The sequence below is a fragment of the Notolepis coatsorum genome (genome assembly GCF_963971535.1).
Source record: "Notolepis coatsorum genome assembly, chromosome: 5".
In the NCBI taxonomy this organism is placed as follows: domain Eukaryota; kingdom Metazoa; phylum Chordata; class Actinopteri; order Aulopiformes; family Paralepididae; genus Notolepis; species Notolepis coatsorum.
Window position 1 is genome coordinate 32,235,479 of NC_140169.1, and position 13,125 is coordinate 32,248,603.

Consider the following 13,125-nt stretch of genomic DNA (forward strand, 5'->3'; position numbering starts at 1 on the left):
TCAGTGCGCACTAGTTAGATTACACATTGCGCATGTTATGACTTTGAGCGTCTGCCAAATGGCACATACAAGTAACAATACGATGCGTCCGTCATGAATATGCAAATCGGCTACATTTCATGGTCGATGACGTGGACGTGGTCGATGAATCGTCGCAGCCCTAGTGTGAAGCAGGGTGATGCTGAAAAACGGCATCCTGGGTAGATAAAGGTAAAACAGGTAATACAGGTGTTATTTAGTTGCAGTTGCAGTTTGGAAATAAAAACATTATCCTGTAATCATGTGCTCTGTTGTGTTGATCTCAAATGTCTGTTTGACAAGTAGCTCTGTTTTACAGGGTTCCCACGGTACCTGGAAAACATTGAAAACATGGGATTCATTTTTTCATTTTCCAGGTATGGAAAGGCATGGAAACTGAGCAAAAGTGACCAATTACATGGAAATAGAAACAGTTGTCCTGGAAAATTGTATTGGATGATGTGTAATAAAATTTAACTATTGAGCACAGAATTAACATGAGTTTATAAAAACCCTTTACATGTGAACAGCTTTTACTGTAGATAGAAATGGATGATCCCATGTTGTAGAGCATGCTCTTGGCATCCTATATGGTATATTGGATGTTGGAATTTGATGCAGGCAACTTGGTGAGCCAAGGGAGCCTTGGCATCTACAGTGAAACTTGAGTGAAACTTCTTATGCAAGTTTATCCTCAAATGTAAGTAGCTGTGTTTTAACTGTGTGGTAAACCTGGGTTTATCAACGTTAGTTAGTAAGCAGTGCAATCTTGCTAACTAGCTAGCCAACGTTAGCTCTCATAACGAGCCAGTTAGCCAGCGCCAGGTACAGTAGCTAGCCAACGTTAGCTCTTATAACGAGCCAGTTAGCCAGCGCCAGGTACAGTAGCTACCAACGTTAGCTCTCATAACGAGGCAGTTAGCCAGTGCCAGGTACAGTAGCTAGCCAACGTTAGCTCTCATAACGAGCCAGTTAGCCAGCGCCAGGTACAGTAACTAGCCAACATTAGCTGTCATAACGAGCCAGTTAGCCAGCGCCAGGTACAGTAGCTAGCCAACGTTAGCTCTCATAACGAGCCAGTTAGCCAGCGCCAGGTACAGTAGCTAGCCAACGTTAGCTCTCATAACGAGCCAGTTAGCCAGCACCAGGTGCAGTAGCTAGCCAACGTTAGCTCTCATAACGAGCCAGTTAGCCAGCACCAGGTACAGTAGCTAGCCAACGTTAGCTCTCATAACGAGCCAGTTAGCCAGCGCCAGGTACAGTAGCTAGCCAACGTTAGCTCTCATAACGAGCCAGTTAGCCAGCGCCAGGTACAGTAGCTACCAACGTTAGCTCTCATAACGAGGCAGTTATCCAGCGCCAGGTACAGTAGCTACCAACGTTAGCTCTCATAACGAGCCAGTTAGCCACCGCCAGGTACAGTAGCTAGCCAATGTTAGCTCTCATAACGAGCCAGTTAGCCAGCGCCAGGTACAGTAGCTAGCCAACGTTAGCTCTCATAACGAGCCAGTTAGCCAGCGCCAGGTACAGTAGCTAGCCAACGTTAGCTCTCATAACGAGCAAGTTAGCCAGCGCCAGGTACAGTAGCTACCAACGTTAGCTCTCATAACTATAGCCAGTTAGCCAGCGCCAGGTACAGTAGCTACCAACGTTAGCTCTCATAACGAGGCAGTTAGCCAGCGCCAGGTACAGTAGCTACCAACGTTAGCTCTCATAACGAGGCAGTTAGCCAACGCCAGGTACAGTAGCTACCAACGTTAGCTCTCATAACGAGCCAGTTAGCCAGCGCCAGGTACAGTAGCTAGCCAACATTAGCTCTCATAACGAGGCAGTTAGCCAGCGCCAGGTACAGTAGCTACCAACATTAGCTCTCATAACGAGCCAGTTAGCCAGTGCCAGGTACAGTAGCTAGCCAACGTTAGCTCTCATAACGAGCCAGTTAGCCAGCGCCAGGTACAGTAGCTAGCCAACGTTTGCTCTCATAACGAGCCAGTTAGCCACCGCCAGGTACAGTAGCTAGCCAACGTTAGCTCTCATAATGAGCCAGTTAGCCAGCGCCAGGTACAGTAGCTAGCCAATGTTCGCTCTCATAACGATAACCAGTTTGATTTACAAAAGCTTTTACAGAGTAAGAGTAGTAGGGGTGAAACGATGCAACCTCACAACGATTCATTTCGATTACGATTACGAGAGGAGTTGAGAAGAGTAGGAAGAAGACAGGAGCGGACACGAGGGGAGGTGTGGAGAGAAGAGGACAGGATGAGATAGGAGAGGAGTGGAAGAGAGAACATATATCAATCCCAGTGCTCATCAGGGGCGTTTTTAGGGTTAGAAAACATTGGAGGCTTCAGCCCAGGGGGGTGGGGTGGAGGGCCCCCCCCCCCCCCCCCCCCCCCCTTTTTTTTTTTTTTTCACACAGAAATACGCAATTTTAGAGTAATTAGAGACGAATACTGAAGAACTAGATTCAAGTTTTTTAAAGTGCGGTCCAGGTCCATGAGAGGGATATGGGCAGTCCCCATAGAAAATTCAAAGTTAACAGGACCAAATCATCAGTTTCTTATTTATTTATTTAACCTTTATTTAGCCAGATAAAACATTGATATGGTCCAAGAGGCCCCAATGAGGGTACAAATATACACATATACATACATACATACATACATACATACATACATACATACATACATACATACATACATACATACATACATACATACATACATACATACATACATACATACATACATACATACATATACATACATTACATACATTACATACACACATATACACCAATAACAAAATAAAAACACAGTTAAGAATCATACACATAAGCAAATAAACAAACAAACATTATGCACAGCCTATGTACAAAAGAAATAAACAGTTAATCTCTAGTCTTTACAGTTTTCTTCGATTGCATAAACACTCAAATCAAAAGTATTACACAATTATCAAAACCTTACACTCAAGGAGCAAAACATAGGCCCAGATTTGTACCCCTATAAGCACAAAGTCAGCCTCACACTTTTTGCAAAACAATACACAGTGATTTGCAAAACACTAAACACACTTGCATTACATTACACATAGAATGTCAAATTACCACACATATGAGCCAATTGGTTAAACACAGCAATCAGATGCACAAACACACCATTGCTTAATTGTAGATACACCAATCAGGTTTAAGCACTATAAAAATGCAGCAGGTGAGTTCACCTGCCTTCAACCAAAACGGAAGGAGAGTGAAGTACTGTACACAGAGAACGTGAAAATATACAATACATTCACCAAACACTACACAAGACAACCAATGATGCAGACTGATGAAAATATAAATGTTCTCTCCATATACCCAAATCAGTCAACATGTCAACATGGAGAATCGCAACAAAATAATCTCTTGCCAGATCCAGCTAGGCAAGGAGATTATGTCTAGTATTTTCTGTACTCTATTTAAATGTTTTTTTTAGTTTTTGTCTTACTGTAATTTTAACCTGTACTGGATACAGTATTTTATGTTTGTCTGATATAATAATACATCTATTTTATATAGCGCTTTTCCAGGTGCTCAAAGACGCTTCACATGGGCAGGAGAGACAAAATATGGCAAAAAAAAAAAAAAAAAAAAAAAAACAGAACAGAACAAAACAGAACAAAAATAATACATGACAAAATAAAATAAAACCGACAGATATTTGCTGAGCTTACTGTGTTATGCACACTGTAGTAGCATGAAAACTGGGACATGTTTTGTTGTGATTCTCCATGTTGAAATGTTGACCGATTTGGTTATATGGAGAGACATTTTTTATTTTTGTCAGTCTGCATCATTGATTTGGGTATATGGAGAGAATTTTTTTTCCATCTGTCTGCATCATTGATTTGGGTATATGTAGATAAATAAATTATATTTTCATCAGTCTACAGCATTGGTCTTGTGTAGTGTTTGGTGAATTTGTTGTATATTTGCACATTCTCTGTGTACTTCACTTACAGTACTCTAATCACTGAGAAGTAGAATTGCTAAATGTGTTTTAGGTTAAGCACAGCAGTGTGTAACTGGTTCAAACAGAATTAAGTCATATGAAACGTGTGTTTCATATGGTAACAAAATGTAGTTTTTATAAATTAGTGTATAGTTTGTGTTTAATTTAGCAAAGTATCTGGGTGTTCTGATAATTGTGTGTGTGGTTGTGCTAATTGTGTGTAGTGTTTTGAAACACCGGGCCCTGTTTTCAAAATCGTGCTTAAGCAATCGAAAAAATTGAGGAACATACTACCAGCCAAAGGAGGAAGCAGAAAATGATGGACGAGTATGTAGTTGAGTCATCTTGTGGCACAAGGTCAGACCTCATGGAGATCAGCTGAGACAGAGACTGTTCTATCCAGTCCTCGACAGAATGCTGCAAGAGCTTGAGAGCAGGTTCTCATGAGTTGGAGAACAACGTATGAGAGGCATACAGGCATGTTATCCAGCCTCAAACCAGTTTCTCTCAGTGGAATTGCTGCAACCCCTCGCCACACATTACAATATCCAACTACTGCCAGAGGAGATCACAGTTGCAAAGTGTTTCCTGGCCAGGACAGGCAGAGATGCAGTCCCTACTATCCAAAGTGTTTTTTCCCTCCTGGATGATAATAATAATAATAATGCATTTGATTTATAATGCGCCTTTCAAGACACTAAAAAAAAAAGTCCACAAATCGGTGAATGAAAAAATTATATAGGATCAAATGAAAACTACTACTTGCTAAAAATCGATGTTTAAAAGTACTAAAAACCTAAGAAAAATACCAAACACTAACAAACATTCAGCACAGACAATGGGGATGCTGCCATAAAAAAAAATTAAAATAAAAATGTAAACAATCTTTTATTTTTTATTTTATTTATTTTTTAGATCCGGGGCTAGGAGAAAAACATCCGGGGCTAAAGCCCCGGAAGCCCAGGGCTAACGACGCCACTGGTGCTCATGTGTTCCAGTTCAATAAATTGTTGTTCATCTACAGCTTGTTGCATTATTTCATGCATTGATATTATCAATAAGACATAATCTCTAAGCATTTACAATGTAGACTTGATTGACACATCTTTTAAATCAAGTAAGTAGTCAGGTGTCCTAGGGCAGTGCTTCTCAAACGTTTTCTGTCAGGCCCCCCTTTGGCGGACCAAAATATTTTGCCCCCCCCCCCCCCCCTCGCCCCAACAAAATAGTCATGAAATGGGCCATGTTTAAATTGATTGAAATAACACCAATATCGTGACCTTTCAAATTGACAACACCTTCCCTCGCGAGAGCCACCTTGCCTCGCTGTGAAACAGCACTACAGAATGGTCAGCACCTATCTCCTCACACAGCGCAGAGAACAGGCGCGCTTTCAGGGGTCGGGTTTTGATGAAATTTACCACGTTTATAACTTCTGTCAAAACCTCATTCAGCTCAGGGCTAAGCTGTCTTGACGCTGGCGCCTCTCTGTGAATTTACAGTGCGTCCATTGCGCGTTTGGTGAGACCCCCTTGATGAGCGCCTGTAGCCCCCTCCTTTTCCCTGCCATGGCCTGCGCACCGTCAGAGCAAAAGCCCACACAGTTCTCCCATTTCAGTCCATGTTCTGTCAGGTAACTGTCAATAATTTTGAAAAGCTCATCAGCTGTCGCTCTGTTTTTGACATATTTGCAAAACAGCAGATCTTCACTCAGTGACTGGGAATTTACAAAGCAAACATAGGAAATAAGCAAACAGTCTTTATTGCTGTCAGTCTTTGACAAGGCAACACACGCATGTCATCCTCAAGGCTCAACTTGGCCCTATATTTTGTTTTCAGAGCTGTCATGGATGAAAAGCCAGCTTCACACAGATATGTGGTGCTGAATGGTATCAACACCTTAACTGCTGCATAATGAGATACTTGGTACTCAGCACCACACTCTGAAACTAGCTCTCCATGTGGTATCAGATGAGATTTCAATGAGTTCTTGGATGGAGATGTGTCAGGAAGCTTTGTCTCAATGTTGTCTGTAAAGTTTTTTTTTATCCAGAGTAACTTGGTGATCCTTTTCTGTGTTTTATTAAATAATGATTTTCAGATTGAGAAATGGTCAAACGTATCCAAATATGGCAACAGATAGCACTTTAGTGATAATTTTCTGTAATCCAAATTCTTTATTTATTTTTTTAATCTCAAGAAAGCGTCCCACACTTTGAGAAACACTGTCCTAGGGGGTTGTGTGTGTGAGGGGAGGGGGGGCGCGGATGGGGGCGGAAAACTTCAGATCATCACTTAATATGGTACCTGGAAAATCAGGAGGTAGTATGGAAAAAAAATTCAAGGCAAGCGTGGGAACCCTGGTTTTAGCTTGTAGCCCTCAGCAGAGGAGAATAGAGATAGTCAAAGTATCTCTCTCTCTCTCTCTCTCTCTAGGTGACTGGTTCAGTATCAGGTGGTCAGGGTGACTCGGCCCCTCCCTCCTCCTCTCTCTACCCGCTCCCCAAGCAGCAGAACCTCCCTAAGAGACCCACCACTCTGCCCCTGCAGCCCAAAACCAAGGACTCCTCTTCCTCCAGGATGAAGTTCGGCAAGCACAAGTCTAACCTTAAACAGGTACGAAAAATATATATATATATAAAAAATAAATATATATATACCCTGGATGTTCTGCTCAGCTCTGTTCTGCTCTGTTCTATTCTGCTCTGCTCTGTTCTGCTCGCTTCTGCTCTATTCTGTTCTGCTCTGCTCTGTTCTACTCGTAGGGCTGGGCGATTAATCGATTTTTTGATTAATTCGAATTAATAATCTAGGACGATTTTGAAAAATTTAAATCGATTTTCAAAACTAAACAAAAAACTTTATTTAAATTTTTTTTATTCACCTTTTATTTTACAAAAAGTGATGTTTGGTGAAAGTTAGATTTGCACTTTATTAATCCCAATGGGGCAATTCATTCTTGTTTGATGATCAAGAGGCACGTTTTATTTGTTTTAAGTGAAGTTTGGTGAAAAGGCAATTATTGCACTATTAATCCCAATAGGGACATTCATCTTTGTTTGATCAAGAGTAACCTTTTATATATATATATATACAGAATAGAGCCGAAGCGAGCAGATAGGGCTGGGCGATATGGCCTAAAAATTAAATCTCAGATTATTTAAAAAAAAAAAACTATTTCCGATTTTAATCGATTTTTTTCTCTTGAAAACTAAAAACGCCTAGGAAATCATTCAAATAACCTTTGTTTTTATTTGACACAAAAGAAATTTCAAACCAAGATGAATTTCCCTATTGGGATTGAAGTGCAAACCTAACTTTCACCAATCTTACTAAATTTTTATATATATATATATATATATATTATAAAAAAAAATTAGTAAGATTGGTGAAAGTTAGGTTTGCACTTCAATCCCAATAGGGAAATTCATCTTGGTTTGAAATTTCTTTTGTGTCAAATAAAAACAAAGGTTATTTGAATGATTTCCTAGGCGTTTTTAGTTTTCAAGAGAAAAAAATCGATTAAAATCGGAAATATATATATTTTTTTTAAATAATCTGAGATTTAATTTTTAGGCCATATCGCCCAGCCCTATCTGCTCGCTTCGGCTCTATTCTGTTCTGCTCTTCTCTATTCTGTCCTGCTCTGCTCTATTCTGCTCTGTTCTGCTCTATTATGCTCTATTCTGCTCTGTTCTGCTCTGTTCTGCTCTATTCTGCTCTATTCTGTTCTTCTCTGTCCTGCTCTGCTCTATTCTGCTCTGCTCTATTCTGCTCTGCTCTATTCTGTCCTGCTCTGCTCTATTCCGCTCTGCTCTATTCTGTTCTGCTCTATTCTGTTCTGCTCCGCTCTATTATACTCTGTTCTGCTCTATTCTGCTCTGCTCTATTCTGATCTGCTCTATTCTGCTCTGCTCTATTCTGCTCTGCTCTATTCTGCTCTATTCTGCTCTGCTCTATTCTGCTCTATTCTGCTCTGCTCTATTCTGCTATATTCTGCTCTGCTCTATTCTGCTCTATTCTGCTCTGCTCTATTCTGCTCTGCTCTATTCTGCTCTGCTATATTCTGCTCTGCTATATTCTGCTATATTCTGCTCTGCTCTATTCTGTTCTGCTCTATTCTGCTCTGTTCTGCTCTGCTCTGTTCTGCTCTATTCTGCTCTGTTCTGTTCTGCTCTATTCTGTTCTGCTCTATTCTGTTCTGCTCTGCTCTGTTCTGCTCTGCTCTATTCTGTTCTGCTCTGCTCTGCTCTATTCTGCTCTGTTCTGTTCTGCTCTGATAATTTTTTGTTTGATTCTGTTCTATTCCATTTCCATTCTGCTCTGTTCTATTCTATTCTTTATTGTTGTCTGGGGGAACTATCTTATAAATGGCCTTTTTCAGTGTTTAGCATTGTTTCCTAGCTATGTGGACTTATATTAATATGATCTATGTCTCTAATTCTCATATTGGCGCATTCTTCCAATTCTCCTCTCACAATATTTACCCTCACTGAACTGCGTCATCTGAAAATGTGCTGATCTGTGATGTCAGAGAGACTCAGCTGCATAATAATGTGGCTGTGTAGCACCAGGCCCATGCACCCCATGCCACATCAGGGCCCTATTCCCCGTACCTGGTTCAACTAAGTCGATCAAGATGTCATTATCCAGATTCAGTTAACCCGATGTTTGAAGCCGGGATTTTCCTGTTCCTCGAAGGTGGATTCAGTCTCGTTAACTCGATCCAGACTTGAGACCCAGGATAAGTGCGCGCGGCCGCTCCAGTTGAAAAGCCAGCACGTATCGATAGCAGAGATCCTGATTCTCTAGCGGCATTGATTGATTAATTGATTTAAAACTTTATTAACATATTGCAGTACGGCTCAATCGCCTCGCCGACAAGTTAAATGCGTTATCTATAGGCTAATTTTAAGTCCCTCATTACCTCAATCAATCAGATTATATTTCTTTAAACTTGCCTGCTGGATTGAATAATCAAATGAGATCTTGCTAGCGAAAATAATTAGTTAAACTGTTATACAGAATAACGATACGGCTCTCTTACCCATTGATTGATGTATGGTCGATCTTTTACTTATCTCCACTGTGGTGTAACGGGTTCTTCTTTTGACTTTCACGCAGACGACCGGGGTTCGAAACCTAGTCTTTTCCTTCTTTTTGCGATGTAGGAATAATTCAATTTGGTGCACGTTGAGAGCTATATAAAGAATGACATCCTCAATGCATGTAGATTTATAATATTTTAACTTAAAACTAGGCTACTTTGGCGTATAATCATTAATATTATATTCCAAAAAATTATATTGGAAACACGGGGTTTCGAACACCGGTCGCCGGGTTGCCAGGATTGAGCACTACCGCTGCGCCACTGTGCCAGATGGGATAAATTCATTGTTTATACATTAATGAACGAGAGACCCGTGTTTAGAATATTCTTTATTTTGAATGAAGTTTTATCTCTTTATTATCATTCATTAATGTGACGTCAACGGCTCATTCAATTTCTCAAATCCGTCAAACAGCGCATCTCATCAGACATCTTAATCCCAGTTACAATTAAAATAACCAAATAATGTGTACATCGCACCGAGCGAGCGCCACGGTATATAACGTGCATTATTTAGGACAAAGTGAATTTAGTATCAGCATTTTGGGTCTATTTTACATTTCAAAAGCCCCCTCTGGAAGAATGGAGCACAAAAACGTAATTCAGAATGGTATAATGCAGATCGTAGACTGTGGGAATAATTTCAGGAAACGGGCTGTCATTTCTTTGCGGGGGCGTGGCGATGGTTCATCCGGCTAACTTGAACTTAAACCCTGCTCTCGACCAGGCTCAAACTTTTTGATCTGTTGTCATGGTGATTTAGACAATCCAGCTTCGGGGAACAGGAAGGTCCGGCTTAAGTCAGACTTGACCGAAAGTTATCCGGCTAACTCAGTTATCCAGGTACGGGGAACGGGGCCCAGCTCAAAACGGCTTAAGATCTTGAGGTAGAAAAATGCTGTTTTTGAGTACTTGATTAGAAATACAAAACAATGAATTAAAAAAAAATTTAAATTACAGAGGTGTTCCATAAACTCACAGGAATTGTGTAAAAGTGCCCAAATAGTGAAAGAAATAGTAAAATAGTTCCCCTTTAAAATAAAGTCTTCCTTTGTGTGACAAGACGATTCTACCTTCATCATGTACTTCATAACAGTTGCACAGTACTAAGCTCTGTCTCTGTCTCTGTCTCCGTCTCTCTCTCTCTCTCTCTCTCTCTCTCTCTCTCTCTCTCTCTCCTTCTCTCTCAGGTGGAAACGGGCGTAGCTAAGATGAACACAGTAGCGGTCGCCGCGGCCGCCGAGCCCCACCTGGTAACTGCGGTCACCAACAGCGCGTCCCCGGTAGGTGCCGGCGTCGCCGCGGGGATACGACCGGTAACCGCGGTCGCCAACGGTTACAGCACGGGGGTCCCCACTCTGGTGACCAATGGGATGATGGCAGGAGGGGGCAGAACCAATCCCGCGGGGCCTCAGGTGGGAGAGGAGGAGGAGAGGGGGATGAACGGAGGAGAGGACAGCCGCTTGAACCTCCTCAACTCCAGTCCAGATGAGCACGAGCCCTTGCTGAGGAGAGAGCAGCCGCCCGCAGAGAGAGACCCTCATCACCATCCTCATCATCACTCACGGTCGGGGAACGTCCTCTCAGGACGAGGCACAAACTCCAATAACAACAACAACACAATGGCTGAAGGGCGGGAGGTCAAAGTGCAGGGTTCAAAGGTCAACATTGAGGGGTTGAAGGGGAAAGGCGAGGGGTCATCGGGGGTCATTCGGGGTGGCGGTATAAGTTGTCCCGCGGTGAACGGGGTGAGGGGGAAGAGGGAGACGCCACGGAACGGGACGGTTTGTAACGGGACGGTTTGTAACAGCCCTATGTCTGTTTCTAATAACCCTCTAGTATCTGGGACAACATCACAGCTCAGTCCACTCCCAGCCCAACTCCCAGCACCATCTCTAGCTTACGTCACCCCATCCGGAGGACCACATCCACACCCGGACTCGTTCACTGCTCAAGCACCTACGGCTGCCCCAAATCTAATGTCCCCAACTCCAGTCTCAGTGGTTGGACTGACCCTACCATCGCCCCCAGCCTCCGTCTCGCTCCCTGTCTCCGTTATCGTCGCAGGTGAACAGTCCACAGCCTCAGCCTTACATCCAGTAAGTCCTGCTTCCCTCTCAGCCCCTGGGGCTGACGTCGCTGCCCCGGATTGGCCCCCGGGTCCTGCCACAAAGCCCCCAGCCTCAGCTCACGAAGCCGGGCCAGTGGTGCCCGTCTCTGCAGAAGAGCTTCCAGCTCCAGCCTCACACCCGGCCCTGCTGGACTGGGAGCCCCAGCTGAGGAAGCCCAAAGCTAGGCGACCTGAGCGGCCATGCTCCCTGGACCTCTCCTACTCCACCGCCACCAGTGGGTGAAAGTCCGATATGAATCTGTCTTGTCTTGTCTTGTCTTGTCTTGTCTTGTCTTGTCTTGTCTTGTCTGTCTGTCTGTCTGTCTGTCTGTCTGTCTGTCTGTCTGTCTGTCTGTCTGTCTGTCTGTCTGTCTGTCTGTCTGTCTGTCTGTCTGTCTGTCTGTCTGTCTGTCTGTCTGTCTGTCTGTCTGTCTGTCTGTCTGTCTGTCTGTCTGTCTGTCTGTCTGTCTGTCTGTCTGTCTGTCTGTCTGTCTGTCTGTCTGTCTGTCTGTCTGTCTGTCTGTCTGTCTGTCTGTCTGTCTGTCTGTCTGTCTGTCTGTCTGTCTGTCTGTCTGTCTGTCTGTCTGTCTGTCTGTCTGTCTGTCTGTCTGTCTGTCTGTCTGTCTGTCTGTCTGTCTGTCTGTCTGTCTGTCTGTCTGTCTGTCTGTCTGTCTGTCTGTCTGTCTGTCTGTCTGTCTGTCTGTCTGTCTGTCTGTCTGTCTGTCTGTCTGTCTGTCTGTCTGTCTGTCTGTCTGTCTGTCTGTCTGTCTGTCTGTCTGTCTGTCTGTCTGTCTGTCTGTCTGTCTGTCTGTCTGTCTGTCTGTCTGTCTGTCTGTCTGTCTGTCTGTCTGTCTGTCTGTCTGTCTGTCTGTCTGTCTGTCTGTCTGTCTGTCTGTCTGTCTGTCTGTCTGTCTGTCTGTCTGTCTGTCTGTCTGTCTGTCTGTCTGTCTGTCTGTCTGTCTGTCTGTCTGTCTGTCTGTCTGTCTGTCTGTCTGTCTGTCTGTCTGTCTGTCTGTCTGTCTGTCTGTCTGTCTGTCTGTCTGTCTGTCTGTCTGTCTGTCTGTCTGTCTGTCTGTCTGTCTGTCTGTCTGTCTGTCTGTCTGTCTGTCTGTCTGTCTGTCTGTCTGTCTGTCTGTCTGTCTGTCTGTCTGTCTGTCTGTCTGTCTGTCTGTCTGTCTGTCTGTCTGTCTGTCTGTCTGTCTGTCTGTCTGTCTGTCTGTCTGTCTGTCTGTCTGTCTGTCTGTCTGTCTGTCTGTCTGTCTGTCTGTCTGTCTGTCTGTCTGTCTGTCTGTCTGGCTCTGGCTCTGGCTCTGGCTCTGGCTCTGGCTCTGGCTCTGGCTCTGGCTCTGGCTCTGGCTCTGGCTCTGGCTCTGGCTCTGGCTCTGGCTCTGGCTCTGGCTCTGGCTCTGGCTCTGGCTCTGGCTCTGGCTCTGGCTCTGGCTCTGGCTCTGGCTCTGGCTCTGGCTCTGGCTCTGGCTCTGGCTCTGGCTCTGGCTCTGGCTCTGGCTCTGGCTCTGGCTCTGGCTCTGGCTCTGGCTCTGGCTCTGGCTCTGGCTCTGGCTCTGGCTCTGGCTCTGGCTCTGGCTCTGGCTCTGGCTCTGGCTCTGGCTCTGGCTCTGGCTCTGGCTCTGGCTCTGGCTCTGGCTCTGGCTCTGGCTCTGGCTCTGGCTCTGGCTCTGGCTCTGGCTCTGTCTTTATGTCTGTCTGTCTGGCTCTTTCTCTTTCTGCATCCCTCTCTTTGCATGTATATTCTGGTTGGCACAGCAACCCCCTTGGAGGTTAAAGAGGCAGCTTTGTGACTGAAATTTTATGAGCAGAGGAAGTGAATGAATCTAGCAGTGAGTTATGTAAGTCAGCTAATGGTTATGTGTTGTTTACTCTACTGGCAAGCA

General features: G+C 44.0%; 1 protein-coding gene across 1 annotated transcript in view; it reads left to right on the forward strand.

Moving 5' to 3' along the window:
• Positions 1 to 13,125, forward strand: part of LOC311228031 (bone morphogenetic protein receptor type-2-like) — a 323,498-nt gene that overhangs the window by 297,806 nt on the left and 12,567 nt on the right. The window contains 2 exon segments of the mRNA XM_084313923.1: positions 6,450 to 6,629; positions 10,314 to 11,469. Of these exon segments, the coding sequence (XP_084170049.1) occupies positions 6,450 to 6,629; positions 10,314 to 11,469 (1,336 nt within the window).